This window comes from Macrobrachium nipponense, chromosome 26 (genome assembly GCF_015104395.2).
Source record: "Macrobrachium nipponense isolate FS-2020 chromosome 26, ASM1510439v2, whole genome shotgun sequence".
Classification (NCBI taxonomy): Eukaryota; Metazoa; Arthropoda; class Malacostraca; order Decapoda; family Palaemonidae; genus Macrobrachium; species Macrobrachium nipponense.
In genome coordinates this window covers 75,732,606-75,751,106 of record NC_087215.1, presented here as the reverse complement: position 1 = coordinate 75,751,106, position 18,501 = coordinate 75,732,606, and the positions used below count along the sequence as shown (strand labels likewise).

The window sequence follows — 18,501 nt, the reverse complement described above, 5'->3', positions numbered from 1 at the left end:
CATCCTTTTACAATACTGAAGTATATCTGAAATCTTTTAATATTGCACATTTTTATTATAAATATCCAAAGGACATAAAAGTGAATTTTTCAAAGTTATTAACTTTATGCTACTGATAACATGAACATTGTACTGTACAGTATCTAGGCTACAGAGAGAGAGAGAGAGAGAGAGAGAGAGAGAGAGAGAGAGAGAGAGAGAGAGAGAGAGAGAGAGAGACAGACTCATACTGTACAGTACTGTATGCATACACAAAAGAAAAAGAATTAACAAAAGCACCACCAGATTACAAAAATACAGACTGACTCTAATGACAAATTCAAAAGGCCTCAAATTTTAAACCAATATGGTTGGGCTTTCCAACAGAGTATGCTCCAAAGGTGTATTTCACCTTTACATTATGGTAAATCCAGAATGACAAGGCATACGATTAAAAATGTATGGTTGCACGAGTTTCTCATAAAAAAATAATCTACTATTTGGGATTTGACAATGAATTTAGATAGGCAGTCTTCTGAAAACCATGGAACATATTAAACATAAATAACATTATGTTCTACAATGTCTGCAAAAAATGGAAGTCCTAAAAGCAGTTCAGTTCAGCTATTTGCTGCCCTGCAACATGATTGAACAAACACGTCATCAAAGCTAATGGGCCATAAGGTAAGGCCACTGGCTAACTGGCACTCAGATATCTGGCTAATGTGATATCAAAATGCTTGTTGAATACAAATACAGTACTGTATTTTTGTTCTCTCCAGTCTCACGGAGGATGAAGTAGTGTTGACTCATACGGCTTTCAAATGTATCAGTCTGTGACTCATACGGTTTTCAAATGTATCAGTCTGTGTCCCTTAATGTAACTGCCTCAGTGTCTTGTCTTGCTATTTTGGTCATCTATTTTAGCCAAAGAAAAAAAATGTCAGCTTCATCACAGCAAGAATCAGTGCCGTTTTCACAAGTTTATTTTCCCGACTTAACATATACTACTGCATCCTCTTCTGTAACGCTGAAAAGAATCTTTTCTCCCTTTGTTGCCCAGACAATATTTTAGTTTTTTTTATATGGTATTATATTACATAATTTGGATTCATCCCTCTTGTATCTTAGTACTGTAACTCCATACACAATCATGATATTCATGGCATAACATTAACTATTTTTCCTTGATATCATCATCTTTCTTCCATGTTGACTAATCACTAAAGACTGTATGTATGCAGTGTACGTACATATTTAAAAGTACAGTGCTGTATTTAAGTGTTTCAATCCTGAACAGGCTCCAAACAATAGACGTAAAACCATGAAATTCTATATGCTTGACCCATTCAGTTTGTAAATCCTTATGAAAGTATAATTTTAATAATGACCCCTTGAATCTAATATTTCTTTTATTGTGTAACTTGTAACAATGAACTTTGGGTATAAATTCATTCTAAATTCTAATCAAGGGTAATTATAAAATTTCCAATAACAACTATTGTCCCATAGATTTCAAGTGTACCATCTTTTATATAAGCATAAAATTTCATTAAGATATCCTAAAATTCCACAAATACTATCATATCTGAGAGGCAAGAGAATTCTGAAAAGTTTATTTTGGTTGAAAAATCTTTTCCATCTTTAATATGGGAGAAAATTACAGTATGCACCTTTGATAAAACTGAGGAGATAACTTTCTGTGCCACACTTCATTACCTACCGAACTTCTGAGTTCTTGAACAAATGCGCAGATTCCTTAAAGATCTCTCAGGGGTGATTAAGTAAATTATTCATCTTTCTTATCAATACAAATAGAATAAATGGCATTTTTTGATGAACAATTAACCTTGAAGTATGCTTTCCAGTACTATTCATATTCGAAGTCTCTTGACAGCTATTTAACAAGAAAATCTTTACCTAATCTTTAATTCCAAAAAATGTTAAAACAGAATTAATGTTTGTTCGAGTATATAATCTTTGATCTTTTGCCTCTTCCTACTATATGTATATCATTTTAGGCCCATAATGCATACTACCCAGACTTCAAACATTCACCAACACTGAAATGACCTAACTATGTACTTAAAGAGCCCAAGGGCATAAGCTAACTTCTTGTCTAGTGTATTTAATATATTACAACAGATATATCAAGGAAGTTAGAGGAATTTGATACCTACCCTATATGATGCGTCTACTCATGATATGTACGATCACGATAGGTAAGTGGAAGTACCATAAGACTGACTGTCATTCCTATATATGACTTCCTGAAATTTTCTTAGGATACAGTAAACACGTGATTGTGCCTAGACATATAAAAAAGGGATTTTGACGAAGGAAAAATCTATTTCTGGGTGATTGGCTCGTGTCGCCCTATGAAAGGATCCTTAATATCATTCTTTCTAGGTAAAATTAATCTAAAATTACCAGAGAAAAACAAAATTAAGAAAATGTCAGTAAAACTGACTCGCTCACTCTTAAAAAGAAGTGTCGGTATGGCAATAGGGGCGAGTGGGAACACTACCACGAGACATTCACCAATTAGACCTTCCAATCAGAATCCCCACAAGAGAGAGCTGATACCAACGGGCGATGCGGCCGCTACTACTACTACTAGAGGACGCCACGGACAGCAGCGCCCCTAGCGGTCATCCTTAATTATTAGCGCCAGCGTTCGTACGCATTTTCTTGCTTGTGCTCTTTTCTCGGGATTTATCTCATCATCCGTCATGGAACGTGCTGCCATCGCAACGGCTAAGTTAAGTGCCTCATAAGTAGTGTTTTACTGTATTTTAGTCTTCCAGGAACCAGTATTTTCCTTCTAATAGGTCATATACGGTTTCCCAGTCGACTCGTGGCGGCACCATGCTGCCTCGTTAAGAATTCCCGGTCTTCCATACTGGGACTTCTTATACTTATGGGCTTACTATATCACGTTCATCGTTTTTTTACATCGAGTTTTAGCTAGGTTAGCCCTTTTACCATTTCTCTTAGTTTGGTATTTAGGGCTATTCTGTGTTCCAGCCCAGCATCCCGGCTCTTGCTCTTCATCGGCTATTGCTGGCTCCGAGTAGGCTTCTGTTCCTCGGAACAGTTTGCCTCCTCCTGGGCTTCTTTTTCTTCTACTAAAAGTGTCTTTTCCATCTTTACGATGTAATTTTAGTTCTATTTAGGGTGTTAGGCTAGCCTAGGTGCATGTCCCATGTATTGGTACAGCCTGGTTCACGTGGCCCTTCCACGGTTGTGTTGCTATCGCGGCTTAGGCCACTTGCGGTCACGTGTTCCATCGCACCTTACCCTTCCCCTTCCCTCCCTACCAGGTATAGGGAGGCGTCTGGGGGACCCCTTGGTTGCCATGACAACCTCAGTTGCCTCTCTGAGGAGGCCAGGGGTTCTCCCCAGCGGGGGGTATAGGGCGACCACTCATAGGGTACCGGGTCACCGAGCGGGTAGTTGTTGGGACGGGGAGGAGTAGGCCACCCCCCCCTCTCTCTCTCCCGCCGTGTTACGCCGAGACCCTCCCCCCCTTCCCCAGTTGCTCAGCCACCTTCCCTCTCTGTAACGAACGGAGCCTTCCGCCGCAGCCGGGGCACCTTTGGTTATAGATTACTGGCTCCGCCAGCGGGCGGGGTGGTCACTACTAGTGGTCGATTGCTTGCCTACTATATCCTTGCATCTCTCCCCCGCTACCGGAAGGGAGCTTGCTTCTTACCCGGGCACTCTTCTAGTAGACGGGAGGAGAAAGGTTTGATAATTATTGTTATTTTTAAGGATATACCTAGTTTTACGATGATTTTATTTATTTTATTTATTTTATATGTATACCATCTCCGCCGTTATCCGTCGTGGTTTCATTTCACCTCCACACCTGGTTGGATTCTATCTCTTGTCTCCGGCGTAGCCTAGGACAACCAACCATATTACTACCACACGTATTATGGCGGGGCTCTGGTTTAATCTAACTTTCTCGCTCCGGCACCAGCGGAGCAACTGTTAGGCTGTAAGTGTTCTCCTGATACTTATGTATCTTTCCACTTACAGGCTACCAACTGTCAGGTCCTGTGACTTCCTGAAATTTTCTTAGGATACAGTAAACACGTGATTGTGCCTAGACATATAAAAAAGTACTTCAGTGGTTAAGACTGGGAAAATAAAATTACAGACATTGCTCTTGAATTTAAGGATTAAAGCTGCAAACAAGACTATATCAAGCAAAGAAGAAAATTTTCCCTCATACCATGACCAAGACACCAATTCATCAAACCATGTAAGAGAGCGGGGGTTGCCCAGGACAGAACAATGTACCATTTAAGTAAATATCCTCTAACACACATTCAAGTTTTTCAGTGTAACTGAGATATGAATGAAAATCCAGTTGATCAAAAGTGCAAAGAAAAAAAAAAAAAAAAAAGAAAAAAAAAAAATTGCTATTCTATCCAAAAAATATTAACAATATCAGAATTACAAAAACAAATGAATGCCTAAATAAAAAAATTTTCTTGATTACATTATATTCAAAATAAATAAATGTACTGTGCTCAACAATAGTGATATAAAAAGTTGATTATAAAATATTCTACATGATATTTAAAACGTTTCATTTTCATAAGATAAAAAAATATAAATAAATACCTGGATTTAATTTTTCACAGCAAAATATTGCAGATGAAAAACCTACAAATCTATTTAGCAGTAAATAAAGCTATCAAACATCTGAAATAAAAATATTTGATAAGGAGGGTTAAAAATTCTATCTCATGTGTGAAGATAATAAAAACATAACTGTCAACAACTGCTACACCTTTGTTGATTACCAAAGCTTATTTCATGACTAGATCATTTATCTGAACTGTATCCTTTATACGTTCAGTCAGCAGGTACTGAAACTTCATTCATGTATGTACTCACAAGCATATCAAGCTCTACAAATGAACATACTTCAGTACTTATGACAACACTACTGTGCATTAAAAGCAAATTTGGTGCATTAAATGGGACTGCTAAAGGAAACTTCTAAAATCACATTTTGTAAAGAAGCGTATGTAACTTGGGTTATGATGAACTAAAGTCTTGTGATTTGACATGTGTTCAAGTGATAAGAGAAGTATGGCGTATGTCTTCTCACACGTCTAACTAATGGTATCTTATATCTTCTTGATTTGCATCCCCACCTTTGTTAGAAGGAGCACTGTTCTGGCCTGGACTGAGTGCTGTTTCCTTTGGCACGTCGGATTCTCGTTCCTCATGGTCTGTCATGAATGGTATGCAACAAGTTTGTCACTTTAAATGATCTGTTTTTTCTTATCCTCATTTACTGTGTGAAGTTTAACTTTAATACCATCACCAGCTCTAATTCATCTATATCAAAAAAAGAAACTAAAAACATAGCTCAACACTGTCAACAAGGTTATAAAGGCAAATTTTACATCATTTTGTATATGCAATTATGCTGCAACAATACAAATAAAATGCATAAGTTCAATTCACTGAATGTTAGGGTTGATATTTGTAAAGCTAACAAGCTGGAAAAAATGCTGTATATCTGCTCACTAATCAATTCTTCATTTTCCACCACAGACACAACACCTTCCTATGCTGTACAGCAATAACAATATGAGGTAAAAAAAAAAAAGTATCAAATGAAAGCACAAAGGTATATACAAGAATGTAACTTATATCTGAAGGAGACCCATAACTTAAAAAGATTTATCAATAATAAAAAAGTAGATATGTAAAAAAATATTTAGTATCCTGTTTTAATAGCATAAAATGCAAAATCATTGAAGATATGGTAACTACTGTATAGAATAGCATTACAAAAATCTCAAGTTGAAAATGAGAACAACTTTACAAAACTTCTACAAAACGCTGCTCACAGAGAATGTAACAACAAAGCAATACAAAAAATACTGCACTAATAATTAAAAATGTATCTATAACCAAAATATATGTCAATCTCAACTAGCTGATTACCCCTCATGAGGTTTAGGGTTAATATTGGAAACTTTTCAATAACATGCACCAAAAAGCACAAGAAATCATTTCATGTGACAGAAAACATACCAAACATTAACCTCCAAAATTACATAAAAAGACTTCTCACCTCCATAATGACATGGTATAATAATAATTTACCATAAAAACTAAATTTAAAACCAGGATACTCTTTACCTTCAGAGAATAAGGAAAATACTTCCTTTAATAAAAGCAGAACAAAAGCCAGTTAAAGCAAGGAGCATAATTGCAACTTTGTTATAACGAAATATTTTTGGCAAAAAACAGCAAGGTTTCTAGGAAAAAATAATTAGAACTTCATTCATATCAGGAGACAATCTCAACAGGTAGTACCAAAGATCATACTAGGTCTTCATAAAGACCTAGATGACAGGTCTTGGGAATTCACAAAATGAAACTGCAGTCTAGCTCAACATCATCACTCCCAACCTGGGATTACTCTTAGCACTGCATCTATTATCAATATGCATGACTGCAGCTGTTTTCCCTATTATCATTGGTGCTCAAAACGGAACAAGATTAAATAGCCATTAACTTTAAAGGAGCCTTCCAGTGAAAAATATGCCTGAACTTGACAGGATAACAGGACAAATTGGAATATGTACCATACTGTTAATGAAAAATATGTGTATACAGTACATTAACTGTAAAGCAAGACAGACATATTAATGTAAGGTGAGTGGCACTTTACAACAAAATAATAGCCTTTCTTCAGCATCTACATATCAGCACCAATAATACTGGCTGGAGGACCATTCCTTAGTTTGACAGCAAACAGAATTAAAAAGATTCTGGAACTTGACTGTATGACACCATGGCATCAAAACAGAGGGTGGATGCTAATCCTCTGCAAACTGAACAGAAAGCACTAGTTTTTGAAGACAAACATTCAAAGAACCCTTGAAAGATAGCTCAAGGAAATTGGCTAACCTTGACATCTTCTGCCAGTGGTTTAAATCAGCTATCACTACATATCTGGTATAGAGAAAATGCCATTTTGGGCAAGACTTGTCTACAAACAAAAGATCAATATGTTTCCTGACATGAAGGCAGAATGAGTACAGCAGAATTAAAGAAATGAATTGTATGCTATTAATGTTATAGCAGATGCCTTAAAATCAGTCATTAGTTTTCTAGCTGTATTATATGGCATACTTTCCAAGTGATGTGAAACAAGCTAGAGTCAAGGTAACACCACACTGAGCATTGTTAAATATTCTAATTTATTAAGTACCAATATGGTGTATCTCATGAATAGGGAATCATGGTACATAAGCAAGGTGAGAGATCAGTTAATCAATACTCTTCCATTTGCTGTAGTTCATCAGCATATTTTAACTACACCACTTTATGAAAACATTCAGATCTGCAATATGGCAATTAACAACTTTCCTCTGCATTTGGAAGGAGGTAAATACGTAAACTGTATCAAATGGCAGCATCTGTATACATATTGTAATATAATTTATAAAGAAAGTCACTAGTAAAAGACTAAAAATAACAATCATGACAGAACATTGCCCTAAAGAAAACCAAATATGCTAGGTCCAAGATCACCAAAATAATTAACAAAACCTCTCGGTTACCAGTAATTTAAAAAGCTGTGAATGAGATCAACTACGAAGTGCCCACGGCTGAAGTTAAGAAGATTAATGTAAGAACTTTAGTCATAGTCACAAAAAAAAGAAAGAAAAAAAGTTTGAACAGGTCTAGAACCATAACTTTGTCAAGGCTGTCTGTACTAGTTTGATGTACAAAGGCACCACCAGAACAGTTGTCTGTAAGCAAACTGGCTGTGAGAAGGAATGTATATAAATTTGAGGTCCAGTACCTCTATAAGCCTTTAAAAGGTGGATTTTTTTTTTTACCAAATTCAATAACTACTATAATAGAAAGAAAGAGACTGACAAGCAACTATTGCAATAAGCATTTATAAATCCTTTTGGAAAAGCCTCCATATTACACAATCTCTGTTTATCTGGAAAATGCATTTAAAAAAATAAGCAAAAATGTCTTAAATGGGAAAAATCTATTTACATTTTCTCCACACAAATGTAAGACATCTAGGATCTCTTTGATGTGCATTCTGCACAAAATTAGATTTGGTGATAAAAGTCTCTGGATGATGTACATCAGAAAGATGTCAACCAAACACTGTCTAGCCTCACGAGAACTATGATGTAGCCAAGACTTAATCCTAGATATGACTATCAGTTTACATTCATTAGTTCAGTATAAGCCAAAAGTGATCAAGTGCCTTTATTTCATCTTCCTTTATTATGCTTTTGGTGGGTACCCAAGCAAATGGAGTGCCATTATGATCTAAGTTACCCACAGATTCCCCTCCCTTCCTTTGAAGGCTTCTGTTAGTTTTCCCAACCTTTACTATGTAAGATATGCCTTTTCTTGTTATTTTTCCTTCTAGATCTACACTGTTGTCAGGAATCTTGAAATAAGGACAATTTTCTTACCCAACAGCAGTCTCATGCTGTAAAAAGAAGTTATCATCCACAGATTTAAAATCTTACATGAAAGCCAGTGCAATTTTCCTCACTGATATATTTTCATTATATTAACCCATAAAAGATAAGTAAAAGCAGAGTTTTTGACAATGAATATTTTGACACCAGCCATTGCATAAAAAATAAGCACCCAACACCAATAGAGTAGTTTCTTTTACAAGAATGGTAATTATATTTTCCATTTATCTCTACTCTGCTTGCCTGCATTGAGAAAGAGTAAAAACCTCAAGAGACCCTCCCAAATACATAATATGAAATGTCAAAATGTGCCAGCCAAGATCAGGATGATGACTCTGTTAGAATGAATTTTAAATTTAAATGGTCTCCCAATCACTGTAAAACATTCTTGTTTTGGAAAATCTTGCAATCTACAGTACTTTTGTTCTATGGTCCTTCTGCTTTTATAACAGTGAAGACTGACATTCAGAAAATATCAAATGGACTTGGTCAATAACAAAAGGAGCATCAGTCACATTCTCAAGAGCCTGGATGTCTCGTCTGGGTCAAAATGACAGACTGGAATGATCCTATACATAAATTTGCTGGACAACTATGTTACTATCTGTTAAGACAATTGGTCTCCAAATATAATTCTGGATTTAAATGCTAACCAACTAGAAGCTGACACTGTGTCAAAATCTATCATTTAGGCGACTCAGCCTATTCATAGTCACCTTTGAAAGGAAACTGCTACTGGAAGTAATAGATATACCGTGTCCCTATACAAATGAAGTCCTACTGATCTGATTACCTATACATAATGACTGTGTGAAACAACAGAGATTAATGCTTTTTCATTGTCATAATACCATCAGATACCTGTGCAATGCTTGCTGGTAATTATTATGTGGTATCTAATTCAAGAATTTTTCAACAGAGAGAGTGTGTGTGTGTGTTGTGTGTGGGTGTGGTGTGTGTGGTTGTGTGTGCGTGTGTGTGTGTGTGTGTGCGCGCGCTACCAAGATTACTAGAATGTATAGTGATGTAGTAGGGGCTTGGGTAAACTTTGAAGGAAGAAATTTTTCAGGGAATTACCGAGATATGCTGTAGCTACAGATCTTGTTTCAAGTACGTATGGTGAGCTTTACAGTAATTATTTTGAAAATTCATAAATTGCTAAACTATCCTGCCATTAGTGAAAAAAAAATAAAATGTTGTAAATTGAGCTATTCTTCCCAGCTCAATACTGTATCTGAATGAAGCTTAGCAAAAAAGAAGAAAAAAAAATAAAGGCCATTAGCAATACACAGTTCTATACCAAAAATTTCCTGTTCCTTTAAAGGCATTTGTTTTTTAAGTTACGAAGTTGCAGCCAAAATGAATAAACAGAAATAACTGCAGGGAATAAATAGCTTTAAGATCAAGCAACACTGAAAGCTTGACTTTACTCTTGAGCTATGACACACAACAATTCCACAATACACAATATATTTATTCTTGAATATACACTTTATAGAGAAAAGGTCAAGTTTCCCTCTAATATTAATGCTAAATCAAAACTTAAGCAAGAATGTAAACACAAATGTAACTGAAATCTTACCGACAGATCCTAGACCTGCTCCATGGGCAGTAGTGAAAAAGATAAATTACAAGTTATGCAATAATATCAGCTCACCGATCGTCATGACACGTTCACTTTCCCAAAAAGATGTGATACCAAGGAAGTTGAGCAGCAAGGTGTTAGAATGCAAATAAATTCCTTTAAAACACTTAGGACTTAAAACCAGTGTGATATTATATCAAGTACACTAAAATCTCTTTAAGTCAACTGTCATGAATAAAACAATCAATTTGATACCTTTCATGTAAAGTACACAAGTAAAATTGTTAAAATATACAATTCCTTATAATTTCTTAATGTTTTTACTAATGAAGACAATAATGCCAAAACTGCTTAATTTTTAGCTATGACTACTACTGAATATGTAGCTTAATAAGATCAAACTAAGAATGAAACAAATTACATCACTTACTGTACATATATACAGTACTATACGTATATACATCACATGAAGTTAAATACTGTAATATCTCTACAAAAAAAAGTTGCTAGACACAAACCAATGACTATGAATCACCAACATGACATTTTCTTTACAAAAAATATCCCATAAAACTGGTCTCATGGAAATTTTTAAATCTTATTCCTATCCATTAGTTAAGTAAAACTCCACAAATATTATTCTTAAATATGACACTTAATACGAGGAATTTAGTCAAACTAACTTGTTTAACATTATGATAAATTTCATAGAATAAAGAAATTAAATAATTAAGATTTCTAGAAATCTAAGCTTTTCATAAAATAATAGGCTAGTCAGTAATGCAATTAAACAGATACAGCATAACTCCCATACTTTATTATGACCAATTATGGTTCACACTCTTCAGCCCAATCTACTGATGATCCATGAATAGATTATAGCTTCTACTTCTGAAACCTATTACTACATATACTAGTATGCCTTTTCTTTTACAGCCAAAATGTTAGTTCCAAAGTAATAATCAACTACTCCTGCCAGTCAATGATGTAAGGTTGTCAATGTAACATAACTTCTATTAGCACTTTTGAAGTTATAGAGAAAACTGAATGAAGTAACACGACATGCAGTTACAGGGTAGCCATTCAGTTCATTTCAATTTGCTGGAAAAAATAATTTCCCATTACCTGCATCCCTTACCTTCTACTCCTGAAGGAACTTATAATCTCATTCAAGAGGTTTAATTATATCATTATCAAGTAGTAATAGAGTTCAAAGCTTCAAATTTCTATGCTTACATGTATACAGCAGTATCAGAGGACTTTCTCCTAATTGAGCACAAGAACAGTGAGTAAAAGGTTTTGACCAAGTGGGATGAGAGAAAATAAGATGGATAAAGAGTAAGAGAAAAGGTTGGAAGTTGGCAAGATGCTCAAAAGAACTCTTAGGAAGATAAACCACACCCCGCCACAAAGCACTATGTAGCCAGCATACATATATACATTAGATTTTCTGCACTCGTCATTTTTACATCCGAAACTAATGCCAACCCTTATTCTATAAGATAAGAGAATCCATGCCACAAAGAACTAACATAATCTGAAAAGATTGCTCTTGATATGATGATTCATAAACTTGCTGACAATGATAAACAATGTTTGGCAAGTGGCGACTCAAACGAAGACCCAAAGTTACCTTAAATAGCCAAGAATCAATGCAATTTACAAAATGCTGGTAGAAAGTAATACAAGAAATTTCAAAAAATAATTTTGTCACATCTTCAGTGAATAAGTTTGAAATTGTCTAATAACAAAAAACTTAACCAGTGCTTGAGACACACTTCAACTATGCAACAAGGTTGTTGAGGTCAGTCTTTGGCTGACATATCCTTGGCTGATACAGTCATCCAAAGCCACTTCTCACCAAATCTGCTCTCTCGTTTTGAGCACTGAAAAAGCCCTAAACAGTCTGTACCATTTGGGTAAAAAAGACCAAGGTCAGTTTCTGTAAAATCATGTCAGAAAGTTTGTCTCCTATTCTGAAAAAGCCTCTCGCAAAAAATATTACACCTGATCAACCGACCAGTTCGAATGTTGCCAGCAATAATCGACAATGTTACCAGAGGATGGAGAAATATAGGGGTTTCAGCCCTTATACAAGCACAGTAACTTGAATCTAAAAATAATTACAGTACTTTTTGATGTTCAATAGGCATTTGGGTATTAAGTACGTACTTGGGATGTCCTATTAGAGTTGATAATTGCCCACATACAAAGTAAAGCATAGTATAAGTAAATCCTATTTAAATTACATTAATGCTGTCTTAGGACATTGTTATCTATACCACTGTTACACAATACAATCTTCACAATTGCTTAGTGATCAAGAGTTGATGTCTAGTTTTTTTTCAGACTTGGCCTATCACACCTGATAAGTACTCCACAAAGTAACAGTGCATTAATTTTTATTTTAAGTTTTGACTAAAGAAATGACTGCTGGCCTTGAATAAAAGTTGGTATAACTGATCAAAAAGCAAAATGGGAGAATTGTTACTACATCAATATTATGATGCTTCAGCCCGGATCCTCAGGATACTGGCATCTAATGAGATTTTAAAATATACAGCCATCTTAGGACTACTTATATTCCATGTGCAAGGGTCTCCTTATATGGTAAATTGCACATGTAGTTTCATGGTGTCCTCCCATGCAATTCCAATCAAACTAGGTTTGCTGATTAAAACAGAATCATCTGCAAATTCTAAGTTTGTCATGTTTCATGTTTCTATCATTACTCCAATCTAACCTTCCCTTTGATCAGAATCATAATCAGAACTGCTAATTTCATATTTACACCTCCTTCATCCATTTCATAAGCTATGGAAATAGTAACTCATCTTCCTCCCTTGATGGACGGCTGACTGAAACATGTTATAATTCAGTCCTGCTCTAATGAAAAGTAGATTTCAAGAGATTCTGTAGATGGAAACCTCCAATACAACCTCACTGTAATTATCACTTCTGCAGCAATTATCATTTAGGTGAATCCACGGTTCTACCCTACCTATGACTCTAAAACATTAAGGAGAGGGGTAGGTCAAGGAGGATGAACTAGCTTGTTGAAGAGAACATCATTTTCCCTTCTGGGTAAAGTTTCAAGCAGACCAGGATGGCACAGTGATACTGTTATTCTACCCTCTTGAAATATTCAATACTGTATGGTACTATTTGTCTCTAAACAAAAAACTGGGCTTCAGTGTTTTTCTCTGGCTCCTCACAGCTCCTGTATCAGAACTTTGAACTGGTTTTTTTTTCTTAGTCTTATGCATATCATCTTCTATTCAACACTGAATTCTAAAAACATAAATCTGTTGCCACTATGAAAGAGACCACTTATCTGACAAGTCTACACGAATATGTATGACTTATCATATATGGTGGGAGTTTAAAATTTTTAAAAATTATTGTACTCCTTGAATTTTACCAATTCGTCATCATTTAAATGGCATTTACTAGCTCCAAATCCCATTAGACCCAAACAGTTATCAACCCAGGCAATGGGACTCTATTTTCTCAACATTTAAAATTTAATCCTTTCCTTTTGGTCCTCATCTGTTCATTTTGCCTACTTTACTTATGAATCTTCAACAAAATGAATGTAAATTTTGCATACGTATCAAGTACTACATGTATACTTACCAAATCAGACCTACAGATCACTTGAAATCAATGACCTTGAATACGTTCAAGCACATAAATAAATAATCAGCTTTGTAATATGTAAGAATGATTTACTACCACGTTGTAAAAAAAATTTACTTGGCAAAACAAGGCCTGATTATCAATATATTCATATTTGCCACTGTCCATATTTTAAGCGTTTTAGGGGACTTCACCCCATATATATTTCCTTCTATGATGCATGCCTTTCTTAAATTTTGCACTCAGGTTATTTTCAAAGTAAATCAGAACACTCACAAACCAATAACCTAAAATGATACCATATTGGTAGCACACATTTCACCTGAAATATGTAAGTCACTACCCTACTTACGAACAAGTTACGTTCTGACGGCCATCCATATCTTAAATTGTTCGCAAGTTGGTCTTTAATATGTACAGTACATAATGCATAATTTTTTTTTAGATGTTTGCATTTCCAAGTTAATGCAAGAGTCATAGATTATACTATTTTCACTGCATTATTAAATCATGCAGTATTATAAATAATTTGGATGACAGAAAGGTAAAAAGAAAATAAAATTTAGATTCATGCAACATTCAAAATTTAGTACATTTTCCATGCTTTGAAAGTTATGAACTTGAGAGAATTTTGCAGTAGCAACGTCTGTCACTGGAAGTTCATAAAATAAACAGTGCACACACACTGCCATCTATATTGACAAAAATACATACAAAAGATTTCCTATAGGGATAGGAAATATAGAAAATGGTTATTCATCAAAGAATGAGTTAAATTGGGAAGATAGAAATAAGAAGGAATATTTTGCCGAGTATGAACAAGAATTCTCATGATTTTAACTTGTAAGAATACGTGGTAGTTAATCATGAGAATATTCAAGATAATCAAGAAAGGGGCACAGGAACAGGTTATTCTTCCTCATGTTCTTCTGTTCTTTGCAACAATTCTTACTGGCAGAATAGGGGTGCTGAGCAAAATTTGGACTTTCGACCCTGTCTGTTCATATCTCTGAATGTTTGTATAGCTGAATGTTCGTAACTTGAATGTTCGTAAGTAGGATGTTGACTATACCTGAAAAAAATCTGAAAATTATGTTACAAATCTCAATATTGAAACTTACATAGACGCTGTGTATGAACAACAAGGGCGAAGTGATCCCGATCCAAGATCCTCGACAGTTTGCCAAGAGTTGTGTTAAGCTTGATTTTACGGAACTGTGAATACAGCGACTGTTGTACTGGACTAGAGCCTTCAATTTTGCCAGACACCATCTTGGCCATTAAAGATCCTAAGGTCACTACACCTTGTATAATTCTGAAAACAATTTACGAAATTAAGAATCTGCAACTGTGAAGCTATAGGTATCAGACCTAAATCTGCTAATTATGAAGGTTTAACCACACCAATCACATTACTATATTGAATAAAAATTTTTATACCAATCATCCAACAGAAAACTGGTTGCTTGAGTAATTTTGTTGTCACTACTGGGCTACTGCTTCAAGCATCATAAGAGCCTTGATCAATCTTTCATGACTATGCTCACATCCTCAAATAGGTGACAGTACTATAATGGCAATTTAGAGGCTGGGAGTGAAACTTAAGTTGCTACTGAAAACTTGGTTAGGTAGTGGAAAGCATATTCATAAAATATGATTTGATTAAAATCATTTCTCTTCATATGTACCTCCTACACTACATCACATCAGTAATCCTTTAATTTCTCTGTTGTCAAATACTTAATATGATATTTCTAAACCAAAATAAAGTGTGAATTATTAAGTACTCGTGTATAAAATATATGAAAATGAAAATATTACCAAATTTTTCATGTAAAACACTTTATAATATATTATCTTATAAATAAAAAAGAAATTTTTTCTCATTAAATTACTTCAATTAATAAAATATTAAAATGTAGACTTAGAGCACAGCATCCAGAAATTTTTTAGCCCATCCCATTACACAATGTACCATTTATTTACGCATTTAGCCCACACTATAACTCAGTGCAGTAGACAGTATCTGGGAATCTCTCTTCATTTCATACGATCAATTTGCAGTTACAGGAAGGCAGCAGATAAACAAGCAATGTAATGCAATATGGAAATTAATACAGGCAGTCCACGGGTTATGACGGAACATCGTCAAAAATCCTAAGAAAACCTTACTTTTAATGCTTTGGGTGTATTGGAAACTATGTAAACTGCATTCTTATTGCATTTTTCATAAAAAACTTTAAATATTGATTATTTTGCATTTTTGGTGTCATATTTCATCTGCCAGATCAGTGTTCTAGGTGTCGTAACACCGGAAATAATTTCTGATGAATATAATTGAAAAGCGCCTTAACCTCGGAACGTCGTAAGCCGAGACCGTCGTAACCCAGGGACTGCCTGTATAAGTAAATACTTTGGATGTATTGGTACAATACTTCTCAGCTGAATCTTCTGAAACTTCATCACAAATTTTGAACTTACCCCTCTTGATCTACGACAGGCAACTGATCATATCCCTCACGCTGCATTATAGCAATGGCGTCTTGGCAAGCAATTGTTGGTAATACTGTTAGAGGAGCAGGGAGAGGAAGTGTTGACACCCTCACTCCAGACCACCTGAAAAAGTAGTAAAATCAGTTTAATATCATAATGGAAAGAAAAAAGAAAAATTAGCATCACTTGATTTGTGGTAGAAGGTTTTGTTGACCATGGCTCTCTGTTGTAGTACTACAAAATTCACTATCTGCAAGAATTTTTTCTTTTCATAAATCATCCATCATATGCCTTTTCTTGGTATAATGAACCAAGAATACCATAGGCAACCGACTTTCAATTAGTCAATATCCGTTCGTAAGTTAAGTGAAACCATTCATAAAATCCATTTACATACACGGCAAATTCAACCGCTTTTCCATTATACTATGTATAGCCAGAATTTTATGCCAAATTTACTTTGTTTTAACAAGCAAAGCTATACAAACATTAGGAACAGGTGCAACATTCACGCTACAAAATTCCCAAAAACTAGGGCTTAGTCATGGAAGTGACATAAGAATACTAATCATACATAAATTGACAAGAGTACACAAACTGCCATTATTGGTGGTGCAGTAATATGCCACAATGCACATTGGCATAATCAGATCATAGAAAAGATAAGGCATAATTTTGTCGAGATAATTTCTTTGACAAATCCTTCCTCAACCCACACTTCACAAAGAGAAACTTAATCTGATTTGTTGGAGGTACAGTATTCTAAATTTGTGACTCGTGAAAACCAAATCTTTTTACTGTCATGTGTTTACCATTCAAATAGTGTAAATTTCCATATAAGAAAATGTCACTATTATTTAAGATCTCTTTTGAAAAGGGCAACATTCCTTGGTCTTTTAGATACTGGAAAATCATAAAATCTTAATTATAAACTAAAGGGACGTTTCAAGTTAACAAAAAAAATACATTATGATACAGATTACAGCACAATGCAAATGTAAAGGTGTCTTACCAATATTTATTCTGTTCATCTTCACTTTCTTTGATAAAATCCCTTTCCTCCATCCACTTGTCCGACAGATGTTTCGTCATATAGTTACGTACAGAATCGGGTAAGATTACCACACATCTTTGTCCAGCTTCTAGATCTGCAGCAGCTACCATAGCAGCATGCATGGCAGCACCACAACTACCACCTGAAAGAGCACACACAAATACCTCAAGTAACATTTTCAATAGTGTAATGTATTGAGAAACACTACTCTCTCATTCTACGATGTTGAACCTTCTGGGAGTTGTCGTTGGGCGATCTCCCGCCATCCACGAACTGTGACGCCAGCAGACGCATGGGTCTGCTTACTTTTAATTGATGTACCAGGATAAAGTGCGTGAATTACCAACCTGTCTTCTTGGGACCTAAGTACTAAAGGACGAGGATGCAACAAATGCATTTCCAATATGTGGGTTAGAAGATTACATAATGGGGAGCTGACTGTTTTGTGAATAAGAGTGACACAATGGAGGAAATGTAAATGGAGATAACTATCTGTAGGCTAAAACTTGTAAACCACTTACAAAAGATGATAGTAACCAGCCTGAGAAGAGCCTTTATGAGGCTCAGAGGTTTGGATAAACTAATCCTTCATATAATAATAGTAACAAAAGATGAAAAATACAGGAAAAATATCAATCCTTATAGAGAAAAAGATAAAATTTAGTAATATTATAGCACTTAAGGCAACCTTTCCATATAGAATCACAACAGTACTTGAGGGAACTAGTACCTTTAGGTATAATAAAAAATTACATTCATGATAAGACAGGGTCTGAATTTCTATATGGCACTATATTCTTCTGACAAAGTAAAACTCTGTAATAAGTGTAAGATGGCTGAATATTCTTTGCAATATATCCCAACTCCCTTCTTTGGAATTTGGAATATAATTACTGATTCCCAAATAAGTTTAAATAATACTTTCAGGTAGCTTTCTCAAACAGGCAAAAAAGTAGATGAAAAACTAAAAACTATATTTATGTAGAAACATAGATTTTGAGTCCCATAATCCAACTTGGTGATGAAAAGTTTAGAACCTCATGAGGTACAGTGTTTCAAACAGAAGCAACAGGTCAGATATAGAATCACTCACCCATTGTTTAGGTATGAACAATGGTGTGACAGAAATAAAATGAGCAAACTAAAACTTCAGAGAAACAAATATATATGATAATATTTGAAAATGCAGAAAGCTTACGAGTCAAAACAAAATCCATCGCTGAACTCACTCAAAAACAAAGAACAATATCATC

The 18,501-nt window shown here is 34.9% G+C and overlaps 1 protein-coding gene across 15 annotated transcripts in view; it reads right to left on the bottom strand.

Moving 5' to 3' along the window:
• Positions 1-18,501, bottom strand: part of LOC135200451 (cystathionine beta-synthase-like) — a 189,514-nt gene that overhangs the window by 3,152 nt on the left and 167,861 nt on the right. For 12 of the 15 annotated variants that reach the window (XM_064229113.1, XM_064229111.1, XM_064229108.1 and 9 more), the window contains exons 9-13: positions 17,207-17,390; positions 16,183-16,317; positions 14,823-15,016; positions 10,060-10,074; positions 5,154-5,231 (exon numbers count right to left, since the gene is read on the bottom strand). In XM_064229113.1, the coding sequence (XP_064085183.1) occupies positions 5,154-5,231; positions 10,060-10,074; positions 14,823-15,016; positions 16,183-16,317; positions 17,207-17,390 (606 nt within the window). The remainder of the gene's footprint in view (positions 1-5,153; positions 5,232-10,059; positions 10,075-14,822; positions 15,017-16,182; positions 16,318-17,206; positions 17,391-18,501) is intronic. The other 3 variants (XM_064229101.1, XM_064229100.1, XM_064229103.1) reach the window with 3 other exon arrangements.